The sequence below is a fragment of the Ascaphus truei genome, chromosome 4, assembly GCF_040206685.1.
Source record: "Ascaphus truei isolate aAscTru1 chromosome 4, aAscTru1.hap1, whole genome shotgun sequence".
Lineage (NCBI taxonomy): Eukaryota > Metazoa > Chordata > Amphibia > Anura > Ascaphidae > Ascaphus > Ascaphus truei.
In genome coordinates, this window is record NC_134486.1 from 17,505,990 (window position 1) to 17,533,360 (window position 27,371).

General features: G+C 41.7%; 1 protein-coding gene across 6 annotated transcripts in view; it reads right to left on the bottom strand.

Annotated features, from left to right (window-relative positions):
• The window catches only part of KIF6 (kinesin family member 6), a 300,109-nt gene that overhangs the window by 183,369 nt on the left and 89,369 nt on the right, over positions 1-27,371 (bottom strand). For all 6 annotated transcript variants that reach the window (XM_075595373.1, XM_075595374.1, XM_075595370.1 and 3 more), the window contains exons 8-10: positions 25,176-25,319; positions 24,188-24,274; positions 10,887-10,990 (exon numbers count right to left, since the gene is read on the bottom strand). In XM_075595373.1, coding sequence (XP_075451488.1) covers positions 10,887-10,990; positions 24,188-24,274; positions 25,176-25,319 — 335 coding nt within the window. The remainder of the gene's footprint in view (positions 1-10,886; positions 10,991-24,187; positions 24,275-25,175; positions 25,320-27,371) is intronic.

Sequence of the window (27,371 nt, forward strand, 5' to 3'; positions counted from 1 at the left end):
CACTTTTGAAACGTATCTAGGGCTTTGATCCTTTCTGTCTACTTAGCATTATAGCACAGTAAGCATTTTTATGAAGACAAAGATTAACCGATTACATGCCTAGGGCTAACCCCTTCCATGCCAGTTCATCAGAAACCAGACAAACTTTCATTTTCCCTACAGGGTGGTTGCAAAGAGAGGATATAGAGTGGGATGCAGGGTCTGTGACGTTTACAGTCAGGAGCATTTTAAGGCATATGTTAGACCCTGTACAAACTATTAAAACAGCTCAGTGGTTGAATTTTGTTATTTGTTTTGTGTCCAGGTCAAGCCTCTCTGGAAGTTCTGGTTGTGCAGGGATTCCTATGTTCACTGGGCAGGAAAGAGAGTTGAGCGTAGGCCAGGAGAAAGGCAGTTGGGTATAAAGGCAGACTTGGCCAGGTTGTCAAAAGTTGGCAATAGGGGGACGTGTTGGGACCAACTACTGCCCAAGTTGGTACATATGGAAAGGAGTAGAGCCCCCTGATATAATTTTGCTGCATTTGGGAGGAAACAATTTGGCATCGGTCCAATTGTTAGATATAATGAGGAAGTTAGTGGCAAGATTTCGACATATGATGATAGTTTGGTCAGAGGTGTCTCATAGGTTGCACTAGCGTGGGGACAGAAATTATGCAGTGGTAAACAGATCTAGGAAGAAGGTAAATATGGTGATGATGGCATTCCTGCTGGACTTAGGGGGAATTGCAGTAAGGCATGAGGACCTTGAAGGGGGGCTGAGGGAGGATGAGGTCCATTTTCAGACAACGGGAACGATATCCTGATTTTAGCGTGGCAAGGCGTGCTGGAAAAATTAGTGAGGCCAGTAGCGGCTCGCAAGGCCAATTTAAGGCCTGTTAAATTACCTTGGTGGTGGCGGAAGTAATGTTACTCTAGTAGTGGGGAAGGTGGTACCATTCCAGGCTGTTGCGGTGACCTTCCGGATGGAATTTGGGCAAGATGGTAACATTCCAGACTAGGTTCGTTGGTGTGGTGGTGACCTTCCGATGGGGGATCTGTGCATTCATAATAAGTTACTGAATGGCTAGATGAGCACGAGCTGAGGGTATCCCTCGAACTCCAGTAGGCGTGAGCGGAGCAATCTGACTGGATCCTTAGTTGGGGTTAATATGAGATATTTATCTGTTGTTATAAATGAAGCCATGGCAGTTTCTTCCAAGAAGTTGTATGATGTGTTCATTGGGAATGGGAGAAGGGTCCAGCTTGAGGCATGGGAAAGTCATGAGTAACCCTGAAAGATTGTAACTAACTAAGAGTAATGAAGTATTCTTATACCTATTAAAAAAAAAAGCATTTGTTGGCTTTTCCAGTTGACTAAGGATTTAAATGATTGTGATCTTATAATTACGAAGTTGGTAGTTGAATGCGATTTGAAGTAGGAAAATGCCTCATACAGTATAGGGGCCTATTTAGCACACTGAAAGAAGGACATTTCCTGACAAAACTGATGTTCTCACATGGCTTTGCATCGCGTCGTATTAATTAAGTAGATATCACATTTAAAAACCCAGTGAAAAGCCTTTTTTTAAGCAATTTGATTTGTTATGCAAATGAGGCAAACTGGCAGAATGGCATATTCCCAGGCTATTTATTAATGTGAGTTGGCATAGAGCCTGGAAACCTCCCTCAGTTAGGCCTTTGATGGAGGTAGTAGGTGAGGTTGACAAAGACCAATTTACAGAGAACAGCGCCAAATACTGTAGATTAACACTTGCTACACGTGGGAAACCAAAAGCTACCTGGGAAAGACACCAAATACTGTAGATGTGTGGGAAATATGCAAATACATCATTTGAATACATTTACATATTTTAATTTTGCATTTTTACCAAGTAAATCTCTCAGGTGTGTCAAATTGCATGCCATTTTCGTGCAATGGCAATATCATCATCATCATCCTCATCCTTTATTTTTTAATTAAGTACTGCACTGGCCTCCATTTAAGGGGGCCTCACAATACTTTACAGTCAGTTTGATAACAACTACGATTACATGCAATTATTTTGTTACACAAGAGATGGACAGGAAGAGCCAGAGTTATAATAATACATGGTTGTATTAAATGAACATAGGTTATACACATTCAGTTTATAGACAGGTAATGGACAGTCAGGTATATGATTATGGCATAAGTGACATTTACAGACAGGATAACAATTATGTTAGAAGAGGTAGGATGGACATTCAATGTGATAGAAGAGGCCCTGCCTCAAGGAGCTTGCAATCTATAGGCAGGGTAAGTAGACATTGGGTACAGGGGATGAGAGGGTATAAGAGTTTAACAAATAGAACTCAGAGTATGGAAGCCAAGATACTAGAAGATATCAAAAAAAAGCTGTCAAGGAAAGGTTGAATTTTTGCTTTTCAACTATCTACAAATTGTTTTGGTCATTTTGATATGTAGATACAGATGTAGCAGACGTTATTTCTCCCGCTAGCGCATTATAACGGGACACACACAAGGCGCCAGAAAGAGCAGACACCATGGTTTTTGAATAATGAGCGTGTAAAAAAGGGGTACGGCTAACGCGTTACTGCAGCCGCAGGCGCAGGCGCACACCAGCACATGCAGTAACATCTGCTACTCTGTGCACTGTCACAAGGGCCGCCAACAGGGTGGGCCTGCTGGGGCTGGTGTCCCGGGCCCGCTGGCTGGGGGGGGGGGCCCGGATGGCCCTGCAAATTTCCCCCGACCTCTGGCCAGGCCATGCTGCTGATCGCGGCCAGGCCCCGGCCCCGGCTCCCAGCTGCCTCAGGTAGGGTTGCCAGTGTGGCTGTGGGGCACCCGGTGGCAGGTCTCTCTGACGTCAGCGTCAGACCTGTTAGCTGGGCTAAGCTTCCAGCGCACGTCAGCATCAGACACCTCGTGGGACAGACAGTGAGGGAGAACTGGGGCCGGCGGCAACTGCTGTGACCTGCCACCACCCCCCACCGCCCTGCCATCCCGCAGCCACCGCCTCCCCCCCCACAGCCACCGGGCCTGACCTGAGACCCTCCACGAGGTAAGTCTGATTTTTATTTGTATTGATGGTGTATTTTTTATATGTATTGGGGGGACTTGGGGGAATTGTTATATCTATTAAGGGGGGGGCTTGGGGGAATTGTTATATCTACTGGGGGGGCTTGGGGTATTTTTATATGTATTGAGGGCTTGGGGGTATTTTTATATGTATTTTGGGGCTTGGGGGAATTTTTATATGTATTGGGGGGCTTGGGGGTATTTTTATATGTATTGGGGGGCTTGGGGGTATTTTTATATGTATTTTGGGCTTGGGAGTATTTTTATATGTATTGAGGGGCTTGGGGGTATTTTTATATGTATTGGGGGGCTTGGGGGTATTTTTATATGTATTTTGGGCTTGGGAGTATTTTTATATGTATTGAGGGGCTTGGGGGTATTTTTATATGTATTGGGGGCCTTGGGGGTATTTTTATATGTATTGGGGGCTTGGGGGTATTTTTATATGGGTTGGTGGTGTTTTTATATGTATTGGGGGGGTTGGTGGTATTTTTATACGGGTTGGGATATTTTTTATATGTATTAGGGAGGGTTGTTTTTTATATGTATTGTTCTCTTTTTTAGATGTATTGGGGTCTTTTTTAAATGCATTGGGGTCATTTTTTAGATGTATTTGGGTGGGTTTTATATGTATTGTTTTTTTTAAATATTATATATATGAGGCCCATACTCAACCCCCCAGGCCCATATTTAACTGCCCTGAGGCCCATACGTAACACCCCCCACCCCCAGGCTTTTTGTCACATTGGATGTGCAGTAGCATTGGGTCTTTTGTTGAAAATATAAAAATAAACAGATTGCATTGTAATGTTTTTTTCCGTATTAACAATAACAAGAAAACAGTTAAGTAAAAGTTGCGCGCTAAAAAAATGTTTTTTCGTGGTAGGTGCGCTATGGGTTGGGGGGGGGGGGGACTGCTCCTTTCATATGTCCCGGGCCCCATGATTTCTGTTGGCGGCCCTGACTGTCACTGAATATTAATTAAATGACAGAACACACAAAAGAATAAGACGTCTTTCAGTTGTTTTCAGTCTCTTGTAAAAATATGGGTATAAGATCACAGACCCTGTATACCTTAAATGTGCAAACATAATGCTTGTAAAACACACAGTGTTAATGTGATCTCTTATTAAACCTTTTCTTTTTGCTATGTGCTGCAACTCGCTTTCCATTTTGTACGTAGAACTCAAAAAGATATACACTTGTAAGTTTTACATTTGGGGGGAGAGAACAAAACGCCCACTGTTGCCTCCAAATAAAATAAAGATTATGCTAAATTCTTATTTATTGTATGTACCTTAACTTGAATTAGAACATAAAATGAAAACGCAGAATACTGAAAGGTTTGTGATAACTGATAAAGAGCTTTTTGCACAATTTACTAGCTACCGTACTAAAGTCCTTTTAGAAAACCTACACCAATAAAGTCACTTTTGGAAGACTGTTGAAAATCATGGTGGGTACAGTATATGAAGCAATCGTAATGTTTCGGTGAAAATATACTTTGCTAGCTTACAGCACTTTCTCTCTTTTACAATCGGACATATTTTCCTGGAGACTCTTTAAAATCTATGGCACGAAAGCTTGGGTTATCAACATCTGGCAGAATCATACCGGAAATCGAGTTACTTCCACCTACTGTATCAGCCTGCGTCCAAACAGAGGCTGCAGTGTTCCGGGTGAAAGCATTCAAGCAATATCTATGCCTAAGGTTTTATAGGCTCACTCTGCAGTTGGGTTACAGAAGACACATAGGATGCCCTGTAAAACCTGAGCTCAGAAACGCAGTTAATGACAAATCCAGCGATTGAGAGGGGGAAAAATAAACCATGCATAGCTAAGTAATTTAGAAAGAAACAAAGCTGCAATGGTTGGCTTACCTGGAAAAAAAATACAAGGTGAAATTATTAATAAAACAAAATGCTAAGCCAGTCCTTCCAAGCCAGAGCTCCCGGAGCTCCAACTGGCAGGGTCCGTGGAAGCGTGGGCGCTGACGGACGAATGCTTTTTTGATTTGAAATCCTGATTCTGGGTAGAAACTAAGAGACGCCAGTGAGCTCATTCACAATGAAAAAAATAAATAAAATGGATTGAAATCATAAACTAGCCGGGTCATTCGGACACAAATGGCTTTCCTGATTCTTTTCTGGCCCGCTCTCAGGAAATATAAGATAGGATTGCATTCATACGCAGCTTTTTGTTTCAAATTAGAACACAGAAACCTTCTGTAATTTCCAAGGGAAAAAAATACCCTATTTGACATAATTTCTTTCCATTCCATTTTATTACAAATGTACATAGTTACATAGTTACATAGTTACATATAGTTACATAGTAGATGAGGTTGAAAAAAGACGTAGGTCCATCAAGTTCAACATATGCTAAATTTAGACAACAGATACTTTATCCTATATCTATACTTGCTTATTGATTCAGAGGAAGGCAAACAAAAAACCCCATTAAGGGGAAAAATTAATTCCTTCCTGACTCCAAGAATTGGCAATCGGATTAATCCCTGGATCAACATCCTTCCCATGTATACTTATTTGGTATATCCCTGTATACCTTTCCCATCTAAAAAGATGTCCAACCTTTTTTTGAACAAATCTATTGTATCTGCCATCACAGTCTCCATGGGTAATGAATTCCACATTTTAACTGCCCTTACTGTAAAGAACCCTTTCCTTTGTTGCTGGTGAAATTTCCTTTCCTCCAACCTTAAGGGATGCCCCCGAGACAGAATAGTGCACTATTTCTTTAAATGCATGTTAAAAAAAATAAATAGATGTCCCTACATATCAAGACTTTACTTTGACAAAGATAAACAATATTAAATACTTTTTTATATCCATGTACAGTAAAGCAGATACTTTAAAGAACTTGCTCTTCCCATAACATGTTTCACATTGTCCTGTGGTACAGTACAGGTTCGGAGATATAAGGAACATGAGTAGGTGTCATTAAAGATCATTCTATCTATAGAAAAAAGGCTAATGCTCACATGTATAAAGGCAAATGCAATGTGTTATCTCATATTAAATAAAAATAATATGCAAAAATCATTACGGCGATTTTGGAACAACGTTAAAGGCGAAGTAATGTTGTAATCTATAGTATTTCGGGTTGTACCATTATCTAAAGAAGGTTGTTTACCTATAGTTTTTTCATTGTGTTGTGTACAGTTTACTTTCGGTAATGTTTATTTTGTGCTTTTTTCATAGATTGCCCCTACTCCCCATAACCTTGAACCAATCAGGTTTCGCTTCTAATTGTGCATGGTGTCACTTATTGGGTATATACAGATGTGGTCGCCTGTGCTCTCCGGCTAGCCTTAGAAAAATCTGTGGCTATCTCGCAGAAACGTTGCAACATTTCTATGATATTTCTCCAGCCAGACTAATGGCCCATCGGATTAACACAGCAGGAGTCCCTGCAGTCCCATTCAAACGCATGGGACCCTGTTCACTTATATTGTGTTACAATGATGCTAGACAGTTTGGGAGTAAACTTTCAGGATAAACCTGTCGTTTTTTCTTGCGCAATATTACAAAGTTACACCTTTTCCTCAGTTGCTCCACTGCTAAAACTGACACAGGCCCTCATTCTCTCCCGTCTCGACTACTGTAACCTCCTGCTGTCCGGCCTTCCTGCCTCTCACCTGTCTCCCCTACAATCTATCCTAAACGCTGCTGCCAGAATCACTCTACTGTTTCCTAAATCTGTCTCAGCATCTCCCCTGCTGAAATCCATCTCCTGGCTTCCTATCAAATCCTGTATCACACACTCAATTCTCTTCCTCACTGTTAAAGCTTTACACTCTTCTGCCCCTCCTTACATCTCAGCCCTAATTTCTCTCTATACACCTTCCCGACTCTTGCGTTCTGCTCAAGGATGTCTTCTCGCTACCCATTTTGAATCTAAAGCCCTCTCCCATCTTACACCTTTTTCACTGACTGTCCCACACCTCTGGAATGTTCTTCCCCTCAATATCTGAATAGAACCCTCGCTATCCACCTTTAAGACGCATCTTAAAACCCACCTCCTTACCGAAGCATATGATTAGCTCCGTGGCTGATACTTTACACCTCATACATCGACCTTGGCCCCTTATTTATTTATTTATAAAATATTTTACCAGGAAGTAATACATTGAGAGTTACCTCTCGTTTTCACGTATGTCCTGGGCACAGAGTAAAACAAATAATACATGGTTACAAGTACAGTTACATAAATGAACAAGGTATACATTATATACAGAGACATTGCGACGCACTTACCAGAACACCTTCCTACTGCGCCTGTACGTTCTTCCTACCTACCAATTAGATTGTAAGCTCTTCGGGGCAGGGATTCCTTTTCCTAATGTTACTTTTATGGCTGAAGCACTTATTCCCATTATGTGTTTTTTGTATTGTTTGTTATTTATATGATTGTGACGTGTATTACTGCTGTGAAACGCTATGTACATTAATGGCGCTATATAAATAAAGATATATACACATTTATATATACACACACACACACACACACACACACACACACACACACACACACACACACACACACACACACACACTCATACATAAATAGTTTTGTGTTATTTTTGTTAATCCAATTCATTTTCCCATGAAGAGTTGTCACCATGGCCCTTATTTACTAACCATCTTGCAACAAGACACCTTCTGATGCTGGCAGTTCCCTTACCACCCATGCAAGTCATTGTATTCCAGCGTCAAAATGTGTTTTATGGCAAAAGACTGCTTAGCAAATACTGCACAGCCCTGTGGGCCTTGCTCAATAAGGTCTGTTCGGACCATACTAAAAAGGCCCTAAGTCAATGCACAAGGAAAAGCCCAAAAGGCAGCAACATGACTTTTATTTTCCGGCAATATGAACTAAATAATCCCTCACTTGTACCAAGTACCAAAGAGATACATGTCAGTGATCTGCAGACCTTATTCACCTCGTTACATGCAATTTATACATACAAATAGTTAATGATAGTGGAGTATTTAAAAAGGGTTGGTTAAATGAAAAAGATATTTGTACGCTTGTACAGTATTGTATTTTGTTAATAATATCCCACTCAATAACATTATTGATATTCTGAAGGTTACTACGCGCTAAGGTAATTAAGGGATTACTGGCCAGTAGCTGATGTTTTTATTTTAATATTGATACCACGGAAGAGGAAAAGGAGGGCTAGGATGGCCTTCATCCTGGGAGCAGTAAGTACAACGTTTATTTACTAAAGGGTTGTTAGCTATTGATGGGTGGGGAGGGTTGTTGGGGGTAGATGGGGTGGGTAGTAGGGTGCCCATTGGCTGCCAATGTGGCTATCTATGCCCCTGTTGAGGGCATAGCTAACCACAGTGACAATCAAAGGATTAAATGGATAGTATAATTTTTTTTTTATAGAATTGTATTTTGTGTTGTATGCAATTTTATTGCAATGTATTGTCTATTTGAATGGGCAAAAGCGCAACTATTTATATTTGGCTAATAGCACTTTTGCCCATTCATGTGTGGTGGTCGAGTGGTTGGGTGAAGGGGGTAGTTGCCTTGGGGTGGGTGGTTAGGTAAGCTAAGGTAAGGGAGCACTTAATCCCTCCCGGGAGTCCTATACACCCACCATGGGGCAACTATAACCTTTACCCACCCCCCTCTACCACCAACAAACCGGGTTACAGCTATTTAACTCCTTCTGGGCTGTAATTTTATTTATATTACCTAGGATGGAAACCGAGGGTCTCCAGAGCTGAAATGAATGCGGATCAGCTCCGGAAACCGCCTGATTCAATACTATCGAGTAAAAATAAGAGACACCCCGTCAGATGAAAATCGCGATTCCGATCTCGCCACTTTAAGGTAGCGGGAAAAAAATGCGAGTGCATCAGATGCATTGTAAGGTACCCCAACCCTCTCTAATAGCGCGTCTGAGATCAGATGCATTGTAAGGTACCCCAACCCTCTCTAATAGCGCGTTTGAGATCAGATGCATTGTAAATTCTTCTGTATTTGGTCCAATTTTCAAATTGCAGGAAACACTGAAGGGATGTCTGCGGAACCCTTTTGAAAAACACTGCACTAAACAAAACAAAAAATGACAAATTATTTTGTTAATTACTATATTTTTTTTTATATATTTGTATGGCTCATTTTCTTCAATACTCAGTCCAAAACATACCAAACCTGCAACCACTTCAAGGTTGACCCCATCAGCGGGTTCTACACTACCAATTCTAAACTTTGGTTTTCTCCTTTCTCTTTGCCGTGGAAGAAGTGCCAAACAATAATATAGCCAACAGTATGGGATGTGTGACTTGCATGCGGCGCCTAAGGGATTAAAATGTAGGAGCAGTGTATGAGCTACAGTGCAGTTATAACTGGTTAAAAACCAGAAGTGCCCTAGTAAACGTAATGATAAAAATCTAAAACACAAAGTGCAAATATATATATAGATGTAGCAGCCGCACCTCTAGGGGGAGCTGATGCAGCTCCTCGGACTCTTAGGTGGAGGTGCAGCGGCCATGTTGGAACTCCCACAGGACTAGAGAGAGAGGATATCCCCTGGGTCAGGTCAGAACTGTTGAGACCCTCAGAAGAAAAGGCTGTGTCCGGGAAGCCAGCAGACGGCCCAGGACTAGGCCAGAGAACCCCTTAGGCCCGAGTTAGGCCCCCCGAGCCACCCTAGATGAGTACTATAGGGACGGCCATAGCTCAGGGACATACCTGGTAGCTGAGTATAAGCGGAGCGACGGAGCAGGACGACTCATGGATGAGTACTACCGTGTGGCTGCTGAAAGTAAGGAGCGAGGAGCATATTGCTGGGAGGCCCCGCTACGTGGGATCACGAATATGGCCCCTGCAAATTACAGAGGATACCCTGGCTACACCGTTGTAACCAGGAAATTACCCACGTGCACCACCAAATACACCAGGGAGGGTAGCGCTGCCTTCACGTACATTCGGGGTTGCCTTGCCGGACACCTAGCCGGCTGAGGTGCCCAAGGAATGGGTACGATCAGAACCCTTAGGGAGCGGGGTTCGAGTATATCACGGTGTGTGTATACTGTTCTTATTCTTTTGCTGTATGTGTATCAGGAGGAACCTGCCGGTAAATAGTATTGATTATTACTGCTGTGTGTTATGGTTATTGCTGTATATGTTCCCGTGAGGAGCCATCTCGTCAATGCTGGGATCCCCACGGGTGGAGGCCCTGCACCCCGCTCCCGATCAGCGGAGGCCCAGGTCTTCTGTGAGCCTGCATGTTAGCACCATCACGCAAATATCCCTTGGGGGGGATGGGGGAAATACATGTTACATACATACATACATACATACAGTACATATATATTCTCCCCACACTTATTGCTGCAGGAAAGGTTATCACAACCTTTCTCTTAGGGGAAGACATCTCTCAAGGAGTATTGCTTTCTCATGTGTGAACTTGGCTCCGTTTATTAAATAGAAGTGGGATGGATGAGCTTATACTAAGGAGGAGGGGCCATTGTCTCAATCGAAGAGCCTATGGAATTATACGGTCAGGTTTTTAGGATATTCCTGCTTCAGCACAGGTGGCGTAATCAGTGGCTCAGTCTAAAACTGAGCCACCTGTGCCATCCTGATATCCTGAAAACCTGACCTGTTGGGGTGTCTTGAGGACTGGAGATGAGCACCACTGCTATAGGTCACCCTCAATAAGGTCTTAATAACATTCACCACTGAGCCGTTTTTATATAAGAGCTTAAAGTGAAGATGTTTCCTGAATAAAAAGGATTCCTGCATTAGCTGTGTGTAAAAGGTGGTACCAGTCTGTGTGTGTTACCTTAGAATCTCTTCCTGTGTTAACTCCTCTGTCCTCTGCTCTCCAGTGATCATGGCCAACTCGTCTTTCAATGCCTGGACTTCCTTCTTAAGACGTACAATCATCTGAAAATGGACGAGAGGACAGCGAAAGCAAGTCACTACGCTGATGCACACAGTGGAAAAGGCAAACACTGCAGGCTGTAAGGAGGACGGAAAAATCAATGGCACATGGTCAAGATTTTTGTCGGGATTCAAAGTGACATGGTCCCTTTATTGCTCATTGCGAAAACTGATGAAATACAAATGGTACGGAGTCCGAAACTCTCTTGTTTTCAGCTCGGCGTAAATGGAGATATGGCCGGGAGTCCAAGATTGGGATCTCGGTCACATTATGTTAATGGATGGAGACTTTTGATAGAAATATTTCAGACAACTAACATTCTGCTTTGGAAGTTATAAGTTCCGTATTTCTACTGGACATGCTGTATTTACAGTACTGCAGTTCAGTAACGTGGTATGACTTTATGGATTTAGTCTTCATTGTATTTCATAGCTACTGTATACTGGATTTGCTTTTTCTTTGAAGTTGTTCCCAAACATTTTATTCCATCTTCTATATAGTGATCTTCCTTACTCAGAAAATGCATTGCGAATATACTCTACACTATGCAATCAGTGTACTACAACATATAATGTAAAAGCTGCCCTTTGGTTAAAATGCTAAAATTTGACATTTATAAATGCCAAGAAGCAGTACTGTATAAAGATGGAGGTCATTTACACCATGTTCAAAAGGTCAAGTAACATTTAAGATATTTATAAATAACAAATGGAAAGAATTATAGGCTAGAATAAACTACTGCCAGCTGAGCTGATAGTGGGACAAGCTGAAGCTAACAATGTAGCTAAAACCTGCTGTTTTTTCCTCAGTAACATTGCAAAGATACGCCCTTTCCTCTGTTGCTCTACTGCTAAATCTCTAACGCGGGCCCTTATTCTCTCCCATGTGGACTATTACAACCTTCTGCTGTCCGGCCTTCCTGCCTCCCATCTGTCTCCCCCCTTCAATCTATCCTAAACGTTGCAGTTAGGATTACTTTACACTCACCTCTTGCTGAAATCCCTCTCCTGGATTCCTGTAAATTCTGTATTAGTTTAACGTTTTGGCCAAAGTGTCGTAAGCCCTTGATATATATATATATGTTGTGGTTATTTTGAGGGTTCAATATGAGCTTACAGGGGTTCTGTGTGTTTTGCAATTCTGTTCAGCTGTTCCCAGCTGATTTGGAGGTTGGCTTCTCCTTCCCAAGTTTGAAGCTCACCCCCTCCCACTTTTAAATGGTTAAAGCTCACTCCATTTCACCTTCCACACTCATGGGAACTTGCATGCAGTTTGATTGCGACAAATCTAATACATAGTGCTTTTCCTGGTATTATACAGGTTAATAAGAGCTTCAATATATATATATGCATATAAGTGTCAAAGAGGAGAGCTACTGAGCATGGCAATATATATTTAAAACCAGAGACAGAACATGAAACACAGACAGAGCTCAGTGCTACATCCATTGACACAAATACACGGTACAGTATATATATATATATATATATATATATATAAATTATATATATATATATATATATATATATATATATATATATATATATATCTTTTGAATAAAATGGACTTTTAGTTTAACTCTTTGGCCAAAGTGTAATAAGCCCTTGAGCCCCTCCAAGGCAGACCATTAAGGGTCCTAACACTAATATAAATTCTTAATAACCTGTACATTACCAGGAAGAATGATTTATAATAAATCTGTCAAAATTAGTTGCATATTCAAAAGAGACATATATATAACATCGCCGGAAGAAGAGATCAGTGTATCTCGAAAGCTCGCACAAATAAAAGCATTTTGTTAGCCACAGAACGGTATCATCTATTTATTTTTTGATTATTGAAGCTCGGCTAACACGGTACTGATACCTCTACATGAAAATATGGAAGATACCACATTGTACCACACTCAAATGAAACTAAAGGATTTACAGAAGATTGTAACATCGCCGGAAGAAGAGATCAGTGTATCTCGAAAGCTCGCACAAATAAAAGCATTTCGTTAGCCACAGAACGGTATCATCAATTTATTTTTTGATTATATATATATATATATATCGTTTTAAATATATATTGCCATGCTCAGTAGCACTCCTCTTTGACACTTATACGCAGTGGTCGACAAATCACCAAAAAATCTACTCGCCGAACAAAAAAATCTACTCGCCACCTAGTACATCACGTGTGCTGCTTGGGCCAATAGGAGCTCGCCACGATGTTAAATCCCCTCGCACGGGGCGTGCAAATGTATAGGTTTGTCAAACACTGCTTATACGCATATATATATATATATTTGTGAAAAAGAGGTGTTGTCTGATAGGGCTCAAATCTAAATTGCGATCTTTTAAATAAAAAATCTTTGTGAACAATATAGTAAAGTGAGAATAGCAGCCCCTGACGAAGCCCGCTGGGAGAAACGCGTAGGGCCAGCTTGTATTAGCAGCAGTGTGAGAGACACACCGAGAAGCCCCTGTGAGACATTCAGGAGGAGTTCCGGAACTGAAATCCTGTACTAACAGAATGATAACATCGCGAGAGCCGGGCCGGGTCACACGCAGCGTCACACGCCACGGCCGATCACGTGGTACGGAAGAGACTGCGGTGAGGACTGGTAAACCGGCGATTCTGAACGAGTGTGAGAAACTCGCTAAAATACTCTCAACTGCTTGTAATTTTCTCACCAAATGTGAGTTGATCACCCATATTTTATACAATCTTCTTTAGATTAAAAAGGTTTTACACATATTTTGCTCCCCTCCATTATTTCCTCCCCACCCCCCCTTCCCCACCCCCCCCCTTCTGTGAGATTCATCCATAGTGAGACGTGAGTGCCTGGGAAGAAGATCTCCTGGATGAGCAGCAGCTGATTTCCTGCAAAGAAGATCTCTGGAAGACCAAGCAATATTCAAACAAGTCCTTAAAAGCTACGTTCGTGAGTCCCAGAGAGGATTAAATGCTCATATTTATTTGATCAGTGTAAGCGCATATCTTACCATTCTTATATTTATATAATTATAGATATACTGCCCTATGATCCCTTTTTGTGTTTTCTCTCTCCCTTTTTCCACTTGCGCTTAGGTCACTCTTCTCCATATATATATATATATATATATATATATATTTGTGAAAAAGAGGTGTTGTCTGATAGGGCTCAAATCTAAATTGCGATCTTTTAAATAAAAAATCTTTGTGAACAATATAGTAAAGTGAGTTTGCAGTGATTTAAATAAATCTTATAGTGTTCAGTGACTATAAACAGAAAAAAATATATATTATGTGAATAAATATCTTTGTACGATGCTGCTCAACCTTAATCCAGGATTTCTTTCTTAATCCTCATGATATAACGATGTCCAAGGTGGTTATGGAGCGCAATGACATGGAAAAGAAGAAACATCTTCAAAATAGTGCAATATGTCTACAACTTCAGGTAAGGAATCCAAATTTCATTCATCCAATGAATTAGATACTCACAGATTGAACTGTGGCAACATGTATATAAAGGTATCTTTAAAGTTGCAAGTTTGTTTCTCTATGTCAACCCCAATGTTGTGCGGTTCAAGGAGGTTTCTTTAACGCTTGCAGTAATAAGAGAAAAGAGCAGACTGTTGGACTGTTGGATGTTTAGCAGGAGAAATTCAACTCATCAGACACAGTAAGGCAGGAGGTTCTCAACTCCAGTCCTCAAGATCCCCCCAGCATGTCAGATTTTCAGGACAGCCCTGCTTCAGCACAGGGACAGCGTCATCACGTGACTCCTGACGAAGCACTACGTGCGAAACGCGTAGAGGTCACGTGTGACTGTTCCTGTGGAGTTTTTGCAGTCGGAGGCTGTGCGGGTCTCTACACTTCACTTCCCTCTGCTCAGCAGGGTATATACTTAGATCGGTTCCGGATCCCTTCTTTAGTGCTCATGTGAATTAGTTTTGACCTGTTCCTTTCCTCCGCCCTTGCTGGTGTATAGCAACCCACTCTAATACTTGTTTTACCTTTGTTTTTTAGCATTGTTTATATTGATTTGGTTCTGGCTGTCCATTGCCCTATCCTTATTATATACATGTTCACCTTTTAATATTAAAGTCATCCTTGCCCCTTAGTGCGCCTGCCTGTCAATTGTTTTTCTTGTCTGTGAGCTCCTTTGTGGGAGCTCACCTTTACAGAGTGTGTGGAGTCCCCCAGACTGACGGCAGCAAGAGGGACTATATTCAGTGATATCCTTAGCGCGGAGTGACATTCCTGTATTTTGTAACGTGTATTACTGCTGTGAAGCGATATGTACATTGATGGCGCTATATAAATAAAGATATACATACATACAGTACATACATCACAAAAACATCTGTCTCTGGGCTAATCCACTGGTTTATGCATCAGATATAAGAGGTTTTTCTTGTCATGTGCAAGCCCACTTTGGAGATTTTATTGAAAGAAAAATGTTAAAGAAGAATGATGTCAAGAGATACAGAATAGACCGTAATACATTCAAGATATGACTAATTTTGTGACCCCTACTGCTCCACATATCTAAGTCACATCCTGATTCATGGCAAAGCATTAGACACACCTTGATACTGTATATTGATTCATTGCAAACTATGTTCCTAATGACTATGTAATACCAAAATGATGGTGGTACTGTATGAGCACAAAAACTCCCAAACTAACCTGCAGTCTAAGAATAGCAATAACATTGTAAAGAAGAAAAAACAAATATAGTAGGTAAAAGAAAAAAGATAAAAGACTCGTTTTTATGCTTTCCAAATTCTTTGGTTTAATCCTCACAAAATATACAGAAGAGAAACAGTTAGTCATATACTGCTACACACAGATTCAACTTTGGCAACGTTTCAAGGCTCTGGCCCCTTTCTTGAGTGGTTTCTCTGTATATTTTGTGAGTATTAAACCAAAGAATTTGGTAAGCGTGCAAGTGAGTCCTTTCTCTTTGGTAAGCGTACAAGTGAGTCCTTTCTCTTTGGTAAGCGTACAAGTGAGTCCTTTCTCTTTGGTAAGCGTACAAGTCAGTCCTTTCTCTTTGGTAAGCTTACAAGTGAGACTTTTCTCTTTGGTAAGCGTACAAGTGAGTCATTTCTCTTTGGTAAGCGTACAAGTGAGTCATTTCTCTTTGGTAAGCTTACAAGTGAGTCCTTTCTCTTTGGGAAGCGTACAAGTGAGTCCTTTCTCTTTGATAAGCGTACAAGTGAGTATTTTCTCTTTGGTAAGCGTACAAGTGAGTCTTTTCTCTTTGGTAAGCGTACAAGTGAGTCCTTTCTCTTTGGTAAGCGTACAAGTGAGTCCTTTCTCTTTGGGAAGCGTACAAGTGAGTCTTTTCTCTTTGGTAAGCGTACAAGTGAGTCTTTTCTCTTTGGTAAGCGTACAAGTGAGTCCTTTCTCTTTGGTAAGCGTACAAGTGAGTCTTTTCTCTTTTGTAAGCGTACAAGTGAGACGTTTCTCTTTGGTAAGCGTACAAGTGAGTCATTTCTCTTTGGTAAGCGTACAAGTGAGTCATTTCTCTTTGGTAAGCTTACAAGTGAGTCCTTTCTCTTTGGGAAGCGTACAAGTGAGTCCTTTCTCTTTGATAAGCGTACAAGTGAGTATTTTCTCTTTGGTAAGCGTACAAGTGAGTCTTTTCTCTTTGGTAAGCGTACAAGTGAGTCTTTTCTCTTTGGTAAGCGTACAAGTGAGTTTTTTCTCTTTGGTAAGCGTACAAGTGAGTCCTTTCTCTTTGGTAAGCGTACAAGTGAGACGTTTCTCTTTGGGAAGCGTACACGTGAGTCCTTTCTCTTTGGTAAGCGTACAAGTGAGTCCTTTCTCTTTGGTAAGCGTACACGTGAGTCCTTTCTCTTTGGTAAGCGTACACGTGAGTCCTTTCTCTTTGGTAAGCGTACAAGTGAGACGTTTCTCTTTGGGAAGCGTACAAGTGAGACGTTTCTCTTTGGGAAGCGTACACGTGAGTCTTTTCTCTTTGGTAAGCGTACAAGTGAGTATTTTCTCTTTGGTAAGCGTACAAGTGAGTCCTTTCTCTTTGGTAAGCGTACAAGTGAGTCCTTTCTCTTTGGTAAGCGTACAAGTGAGTCTTTTCTCTTTGGTAAATGTATAAGTGAGTCTTTTCTCTTTGGTAAGCATACAAGTGAGTATTTCCTCTTTGGTAAGCGTACAAGTGAGTCTTTTCTCTTTGGTAAATGTATAAGTGAGTCTTTTCTCTTTGGTAAGCATACAAGTGAGTATTTCCTCTTTGGTAAGCGTACAAGTGAGTCCTTTCTCTTTGGTAAGCGTACGTGAGTCTTTTCTCTTTGGTAAATGTATAAGTGAGTCTTTTCTCTTTGGTAAGCGTACGTGAGTCTTTTCTCTTTGGTAAGTGTACAAGTGAGTCTTTTCTCTTTGGTAAGTGTACAAGTGAGACTTTTCTTTTACCTTCTGCATTTGGTTATTCTCATTTACAATTGTATTGCTATTCTATAGATGAAGGTCTTAATCCGATATGCTGTGAAGTTGCTTTCCCATATTAAAGAAGATTTCAATCTCTTCTTTTCACAGCATATTACAATGAATAGATGCTTGAAAGAGAATAGATGATACAGCTGATGTACTGGTTAATATAGAGTAATTTATCAGCAGAAACTTATATAAAGAAGCATAATCATGTGAAATCTCTATTCAGAATTGTAACAAACCATATTTGGACTAGTTCCCTCTGTCACGTCCACTACACTACACCAAAGTTGAAGTGTTTCTCTTTATCAGTGATTCCCAACTGGGGGTTCGGGAGGTGTCTCTCCAAGGGGTTCACCAAATAAAATAGATAATGGCAGATCCAAGGTAGTATAGTAGGTTCCTGAGGCCATGTGGGGACTGCACACTTACTGTAATAGGACTTCGCAAATTGTACCAGAGAGAGGGTGGTATAGCTCCCAATTACAGCAGGAGCTTCCAGATACCTTGCATCCACAGCAGCGATGCATTGTGGGCGTGACTTTGGATGCTCTCGCATGATTTAAAACTATATCACCTATGCTGCCTGCACACACAGAGGCGCAGTGTGTTTCCATCACGAGCTTAAGACACTACAGTATACTGCCTGGGGTCACACAGTTTTGTTAGCCATAGTCTGAAGAGTAGGCAATAAGATTAATTAGGGGTTCACAGAACAAATATTTTCTAGCAGGGGTTGGGGGGGTCACAGTGTAAAAGAAGCTGAGAACCGCTGGTATATATTGGTTGTTACGCTTGTTTTATTGTTTATAAGATTTCATTTTATTAAGAAAAAATAAATTATACAAAGATTGAAATAGAAATACTGTAAACCATTTTAGCAAGCTCAAAAACGTAAATACGCAGATTTATTTGTGTATATACCCAAGTGTGCCAACAGGAGGGCTGCTGGGACAGAGACCTCACATACTGTATACAACGTAAACAAAGAAGCCCCGATGCTCATCCAATGTGACAAAAAATATTCTGTTCATTTATACATTTCCTTCTCATAAGTACGGATCATTTAGTGCAATCTAAGTATCTGAAACATATTGCGCCTGCAAACACGTCAAGGTAGATCCATTCAGCAGGTCCTGCACGACCAATGCTATACTGTGCCCTTCACATGTCCTGCACTACCAATGCTATACTGGGCCCTTCACATGTCCTGCACTACCAATGCTTTATTGTGCCCTTCACATGTCCTACACTACCAATGCTATACTGTGCCCTTCACATGTCCTACACTACCAATGCTATACAGTGTCCTTCACATGTCCTGCACTACCAATGCTATACTGGGCCCTTCACATGTCCTGCACTACCAATGCTTTACTGTGCCCTTCACATGTCCTACACTACCAATGCTATACTGTGCCCTTCACATGTCCTGCACTACCAATGCTATACTGTGCCCTTCACATGTCCTACACTACCAATGCTATACTGTGCCCTTCACATGTCCTGCACTACCAATGCTATACTGGGCCCTTCACATGTCAAGCACTACCAATGCTATAATGTGCCCTTCACATGTCCTACACTACAAATGCTATACTGTGCCCTTCACATGTCCTGCACTACCAATGCTATACTGGGCCCTTCACATGTCAAGCACTACCAATGCTATACTGTGCCCTTCACATGTCCTACACTACCAATGCTATACTGTGCCCTTCACATGTCCTGCACTACCAATGCTATACTGTGCCCTTCACATGTCCTGCACTACCAATGCTATACTGTGCCCTTCACATGACCTACACTACCAATGCTATACTGTGCCCTTCACATGTCAAGCACTACCAATGTTATACTGTGCCCTTCACATGTCCTGCACTACCAATGCTATACTGTGCCCTTCACATGTCCTGCACTACCAAAGCTATACTGTGCCCTTCACATGTCCTACACTACCAATGCTATACTGTGTCCTTCACATGTCCTGCAGTACCAATGCTATACTGTGCCCTTCACATGTCCTGCACTACCAATGCTATACTGTGCCCTTCACATGTCCTACACTACCAATGCTATACTGGGCCCTTCACATGTCCTGCACTACCAATGCTATACTGGGCCCTTCACATGTCAAGCACTACCAATGCTATAATGTGCCCTTCACATGTCCTACACTACAAATGCTATACTGTGCCCTTCACATGTCCTACACTACAAATGCTATACTGTGCCCTGCACATGTCCTGCACTACCAATGCTATACTGTGCCCTTCACATGTCCTACACTACAAATGCTATACTGTGCCCTTCACATGTCCTGCACTACCAATGCTATACTGTGCCCTTCACATGTCCTACACTACAAATGCTATACTGTGCCCTTCACATGTCCTACACTACCAATGCTATACTGTGCCCTTCACATGTCCTACACTACAAATGCTATACTGTGCCCTTCACATGTCCTACACTACCAATGCTATACTGTGTCCTTCACATGTCCTGCACTACCAATGGTATACTGTGCCCTTCACATGTCCTGCACTGCCAATGCTATACTGTGCCCTCCACATGTCCTACACTACCAATGCTATAATGTGCCCTTCACATGTCCTACACTACCAATGCTATACTGGGCCCTTCACATGTCCTGCACTACCAATGCTATACTGTGCCCTTCACATGTCCTGCACTACCAATGCTATACTGTGCCCTTCACATGTCCTGCACTACCAATGCTATACTGTGCCCTTCACATGTCCTGCACTACCAATGCTATACTGGGCCCTTCACATGTCAAGCACTACCAATGCTATACTGTGCCCTTCACATGTCCTGCACTACCAATGCTATACTGGGCCCTTCACATGTCCTGCACTACCAATGCTTTACTGGGCCCTTCACATGTCCTGCACTACCAAAGCTATACTGTGCCCTTCACATGTCCTGCACTACGTAGAGAGAAGAGGAAACACAACCATGATCCAGTTAGCAGCATGGCATGTGTGACATGTAGGACGTGCTCAAGGGGTTAACATTTAGAAGCGCTATATGCGCAGGGAGTTTTGCGGCATGAGTTTGATTGGTCAATTCTTTATCTTTTGCACAGAACAACTTTGTTTTAACTGTAACATTCAGAAGCCATCTTACCAAATCATTTGGCAACACTTCCCGTACGTACCAAAGCCATAAATACCTTCCGCAAACCTTCAATCCGCTACCCATAAAGGTGACATGGTGCCGAGCCGAGGTTGTGCTTTGCATTAGAACTCTAACTTTTAATTGCTCATTACGGACAGAAAAGCAAGTTGTAACACACGTGTCAGGGAGCCAGGGGAAAATCCCTGGAGCCAGACTGAGGCCTTGCCAAGTCAGTTCAAGTCCAAAACTTCACTGATACAATGCAAAAGTGGTACTAAGATGAGAAGTGAGGCTAGGATCCAGCCATCACACTTGCTTATCTATGCAACCAGTCTGGAATTTACAGACAAATCTGTGAATGATGAAGCATTACATACTGCAGTAATCTGCAGATTTGCTTTGTGTTCCCCTTGCAACCCCATTTATTCAAGCAATATGGGATTTACAACCAGGTTTTACTATGTTGACGTATATGCCGGGCCATGAAGCCATCAAACCAGAAATAAAAGATCCCGTGTTGTAGTCTCGGATGATTGCAGGGAGCAGTTCTCTTTGGTGTTTATTTTGGCTATGGAACATGTTGCTACCTCTGAATCGATAATGACTCATATTTAAATGCAGTGCTAAAAACACACTTCCGTGAATTCCTTTCGGCATTTTCAGCAAATCTCACTGTTTTCTTCTATTTATAAATGTCTATGAATAGATGCTTACAAAAAAAAAAAAAAAAAAAGTTTCAACAAGGCAGTCAATATGCTCAACCGAGATTGCAAATATTCACCTTTTCAACTAGACTTTCTCTAAATACTTTCACTGCTACTGAATGTGATATAGACACACAATTCCAGCCAGCTCTAACCCCACACCTCCTCGCACAATATCGTGCCTATAATGATTAAGAGGAAAGATCCCACATGCCCAGTGTTAGTTTTGGAACACTTTGATTGTAAGCCAGAGCACAGCCGGGGGGGTACGTCTCTTTTGTCGGCTCAAGAGGACTGTGACTGGGGCACTCTGTGCTTGTAATAGTATATCACACCGGATGGAAGACACTGCCAGAGTGGAAAGAGTTATAATTAAGTTTATAATTAAAATACAGAAATACAGAGTTCCTAGTGTGTGTGTGTGTTTTGAGGTATCAGTACCCTGTTAGCCGAGCTTTAATAATCAAAAATGAATAGACGATACCGTTCTGTGGCTAATGAAATGCTTTTATTTGTGCGAGCTTTCGAGATACACTGATCTCTTCTTCCTGCAATGTTACATTGAATAAAGCAGGCAAGGGGTTTACTCAAAAACAGTGCATCTTGGAATTTGACTAGAGCCCATCCCTCCCCCCTGTGTAGTGTGTGATTTATGACTTGAGGTGTTAAATAGTCCCTGAATGTGAGAGATGTAAGAGGGTGTGTGTATATATGTAAATATAAATGTATAAAGCGCCCACAGTGTATATAGCGCTTTACGAAAGGTGTGTGTGTATGTATATATAAATAAATAAAGAGCATGCCGTGTATACAGCGCTTTAGAAAAGGTGTGTGTGTGGAGTGGGATTGTATGTCAATGGTGTGGGTACGTGTGGAAATGAGAGAGGGTGTTGCATTAATAAAAGTGTGTGTAGATACTATGTGGTCCTTATTGGAATATAGGGATGGAATTACATAGAGTATTTGTATGTGTAAGAGACAGCTGTGTGTGCATTCATAAAGCGCAGTATGTATGGACATGACCTTTAGCACTCATGGGAAGAGATTTCTCTCGTGTCAGTAGTGACTCATAAAACTTCGGTCTCGGTTTATGTCATCGCCAAGTGTCCCGAACAGTTGCATAAATCTGTATTCATGCAACCGTCTCTCTTTCGGCATTCTAAGATTACCTTTGAGTATGGCCACGTTCAGATCGTTCATTTTATGGCCAGAGTCAGAGAAATGTTTGCCGACAGGACTGTCTCTTGTTCCGCGTGTGATGCTGTGCCGATGCAGATTCATTCTCTTGTTTAGCCCCTGTCCCGTCTTACCCATGTAGTAGCAGCCCCCTGGGCATTTCATGCACATGATGAGGTACACGACATTGCTGGAGGAACAGGTGAACCTTCCTGTGATTTTGTACACCAGATTCCTGAGTGTTTTTTTGTATTGTGCCCGATGTGTGGAGCATTGCGCAGGTTTTGCATCTTGCGTCCTGGCATGGTCTTGTCTTGCATTCAGTTGTACTGTTGAATACTAGAATACTGTTTAAATGTCTGAAAGCTGGGGGAAAGTCTCATGGTACGTGGTAGGGAATTCTAGAGAGAGGGGTCAGCACAGGAGAAGTCATGTAGGCGGGAGTGAGAGGAGGTAATAAGGCAGGCGGAAAGGTGGATATCGGGGGCAGAATGTATCAGAGTCAGAGCCAGGGTTTTAAATTTGATTGTAGAGGATATGGGAAGCAGCAGTGAGTGGAGCGGTTTGTGAGGTAGAAGAGTCTGGAAGCAGTATTTTGGATGGATTTGAGTTGGGAGAGGTGGACAAGGGGAATGCCAACTAGTAGAATGTTACAGTAGTCAAGGTGGGACAAGATGAGTGAGTGAATTCGGATTTTATTTGCACCATGAGTGAGAAAAGGTCATATCCTGGTGATATTTTGGAGGTGGAGTGGGTAAGACTTCTTGAGGGACTGAATATGAGGAACGAAGGATAAATTAGAGTCATAGATGACCCCTAGACAGTAGGCTTCAGGTGTTGATAGTGAGGAACAGAACGTAGATTGAACATAGAGGTAGCAGTGGAAGTGGGAAAGAATATTAGCTCTGATTTGGACTTTTTATGCTTTAGGTAATGGTGAGACATTCAGGAGATTGCAGAAAGACAGTTTGTGCCACGGGACAAGAGAGAGAGGGAGACGTCAGGGGAGGAGAGGTCAATTTGAGTGTCACTGGCATTGAGATGATACTAAAGGCCAAAGATTAGACAAGTTCACCACGAGAGGAGGTGTAGAGTGAGAAGAACAGAGCCTTGTGGGACTCCAACAGAGAGAGATAGTGAAGAGGAGGAGACAATAGAGAAGTAAACATTGAGCAATTTAATAGGCAACACGTGAACCAGGAAAAGGCTGCATCACTGAGGCCAATGGAGTGGAGATTGCTCAGGAGAAGGGGGTAATAAACAGTGTCAAAGGTAGCAGAGAGATCCAGGAGAATTAGTACGGCAAAGTGACTTAGCTGTGAGTAGGTCATTGGCCACTTTTGTTCATGCTGTCTCAATGGAATGTAGAGCAGGGGTGTGCAAACTTTTGGTGCTATGCCCCCCTGCCTGCTCTCCCTTCGTGCTAGCGCCCCCCCTTGCCTGTGTCCCAGCGTCAAATGACGCCGTGGGTTCATATGATGTCCCGTGACACCGCATTCCCATGGCGACGGGTGTCAAATGACACCGCGGGTCTTGGGATGTCACGTCACATGACCCCACGGTGTCATTTGATGTTACATTGCCATGGAAACGCGTCGCCCGAAGCCAGCTGAATCATGGTAAGCGAGTTGCAGGGGCCTTATGCGGTCCCTTGGCATTTAATCTAAATGCCTTGGGGAAAATTTGCCAAATACGGAGACACACACAGGAATCACACGACTTTACTACTTTAAAAAAAAAACGTCTTACCAGCTGAGGGTCTATCTCCTCATTAAGAATGGCCTCGTTCTTTATCATGGCGACTCTCTGTGCAAAGCGACAGGTAGAGATGGATTCCTGGGGAGGCAGAACACCAACCCATTAAACATGTATGCATCCACATGATATTAGTGTAAACACGTACGTGACCTTGTTATTTTAGAAGACATGATGTCATACCATCAGCTGTTACAATGCAACATATATTTTTACAAAGTGATAGTGTAATGTGTAGACACATAAAAAGTGGTATTACTATACAATTCAAGGGGGAAAGTGGTAAACCTTAAAACGCTTCAGTAACAGAGGTGGTCTCATTCATATACACAACTGTATATATATTAAATAAAGAATAAAAAGAAAGGTAGATGTTAATTCTTGGATCTCAGTGCCGCCCTTGCGCTGCAAAGTTTTATATACATTTCCAGATTCATATTATGGGGAATCTTTACCACGCAATGCTATGCCATGAGATATCTCTCAACACCGGAAGAGACCTTATGGTCTGGAATTGTCTGTAAGGTGTCTTCTGGCGCCAGAAATTGTCTTAGGTCATAGCACCGCTTTAGTAGAGATGGGATTAAATGTTAAGTGTATGGGGTCAAAGTCTCCTTCTTGCAAAATGAGTGTCAAACAAAATCATGACATGAAATCAATCTTATTGCTTTCAATGCAATATGGATTACAAAACCAGTGCAGTTCTCTGCTCCACTTCTTTAGCCGGGAGACTATTAGTTGAAGGAACAATGTCATTCTCAAGTCTTTCTTCTGAGTAGTATTTTTATTTAGGAGGAATATAAGGTTAATATTTGCATAAGACTTTCCATTATCTACCACTAAATATTCAACACTGAAGACCAGAAGTATATATTGTCAGATAATTTAATTAGGAAGACATGCAGACAGACCCCTGCTCTGTAACACGTCTATGGCTCTACAGGACTCTAAAGAACCTGCAAGCATGGCTTACTGTACATACATCAATGTTCTTCTTGTCCAGTGACAGAGTGGCAATCATCGTGGTCATGCAGTTCCCACCGAGGCTGTCCCTGAGAACTGAGGTCATCATGGAGTTCCTGTACGGGATGTGGGAGCGATGTTTTTCCGCCAAAGCAATAATTACCTGGAGAAAATAATGGCAGCGGTTAGTGAACAAGATCATATGACACGCTATTATGGGAATATGTATCATAATATCTTAGCTGGGAAACACATGCAAAAAGAACAATCTGATTAACAAAAAATACAAAAATTAAAGATTTCAAAAAGGTTTTTTTTTCTTTTCTAAATTTGGAGCTGTTTTTGTACCAGTTTTGCAGCCAGGAGGCTTTGATTAACTCCTTCAGTGCCAGAGGGTCATACCTCCACCTTGGCCAAGAACCCTACAGCACTTCTACATCTTCGGAGCGACCACATGATGCGGTTCCTGTTGCGACTGTGTGGCCGGACGTGGTGGCAGGGAGGTGGTGACCCCCTTTAATGGAGTACGCGATCGGCACTCCGAGGGACAGCGCCAAAAAAAACATGTACGGGGCAATAATGTACGGTGTACGCGATAAGGGCATTTTTATTGACACTGCACATTGTACATCAGTGGGACACTGAAGAGGTTAAATAACATATTTAAACTGATTGTGTACCTCAAATGCAAGAATCATATGATATGAAGGGTGCACAATGGAAGTAACTTAGTCCTAATTTTTCTTTACGTTATTTTGTGAATTTTTAGATATTTCAGTCAAAATCCCCAACTTTGATTTTCCACAAATTTGTCTTAAAAATATATATATAATTGACTTAGATTTCAATAGCGCCCACCACCGATTCATATCAATCCCATTTCTGAGTCAAAACGTAGAAGTATCTGGAAATAGGGATGTAACATTTCTCTATACATAGTCAAAATACCACTGAGCACATTAACAGGACTCTGAAAGATTCACAAACCTGCCTTTCCCCATTATTGCTTAGCATGCTTCCATTGTAGCCCGGGATTCTGGGTAATGACATGCAAATGAGCACTTTTTTTTGTTAATTATCTATACACTTAACATAGACGGTGACAAGAAAACTTTTACTGTTGACTTAAATGTTCAGTGTGTACAGTACTGTATCCATATATTAAAGAGAACCAATGTTAAAGCTTTATCCTTATGTTCAAGTGTACTAAAGAAGCAGAATGCCCTTTCACATAAAACCACTATGGGGATACAGTATATAGCAATGGTTGCAAACCAAAGCAGTGCTCCACAGACAGGTGCAAATTGGGTCATTTCAACTGTGTGACTCTGGCAATGCATTAAGCTGCTTGGTTCCACTTTCAACATGAGTGTTTTGAGAACTGGTCATAGGAGGAGTTGGAGGAGGACGGAATCAGAGCAGCATTGTAATGTAATGCATCACACTTTGTGCCTATGACTGGTGCAGTTTTTCTTTCTCTTTGCATCATATAAATTCGCCAGGTTTAGGTGGCAATAGTCTCTGTTACTAAGAGATCTGCGTTAAACGTAAAAAGCAATATTAACAAATGGCGCTGATGGAACTTAATGTAAATTCAAATGTGTGCTCTGTGTTTGAGCAGTTGCATCGTTCAGATACAGATGAGTGCTGTTTAAGTTCCACTTGGGTGCGAGAATATTCTGACGAATGGAGCCCGACCCCGGCTGGATCGCAGCCAACCCGCGCCCAAAAGCCTAGTAATGCTGGCCACATTGAAAATCATTGGTTTTATGGTTCAAATATATATATATATTTATATATTTATTTATTTTTGGCAATTACTGTATGTGTATTTTATTTTGGTTAATGCCGATAAACACTATTACCCACATGGGATATTGGGCATTAGTCTAGAGGTAGGGTGAATGGCGAGGACACCCAGGAGGGGGGATAGAGGGGTGGCAGGAAGGTTTAACCCTTTCATTAACTTATATAGGTCAATAAATGTATCCTAAATGACATTACAATACATGTGGCCCTTCTACTACTCATTTATTCTGATTTGGCCTTTTTGGGAAACTAGTTGAAGAACCATGCAGCAGTGGTTCCCATATAACTTTAGTTGAGTACCTTCCATCTCAGACATAATGGAGTCACTCATTAATCTTTCTTATTCTCCATTATCGTAATGTTCGTAATCTTAAGAGGTCTCTGGAGGTTGGTAATACTCACAATT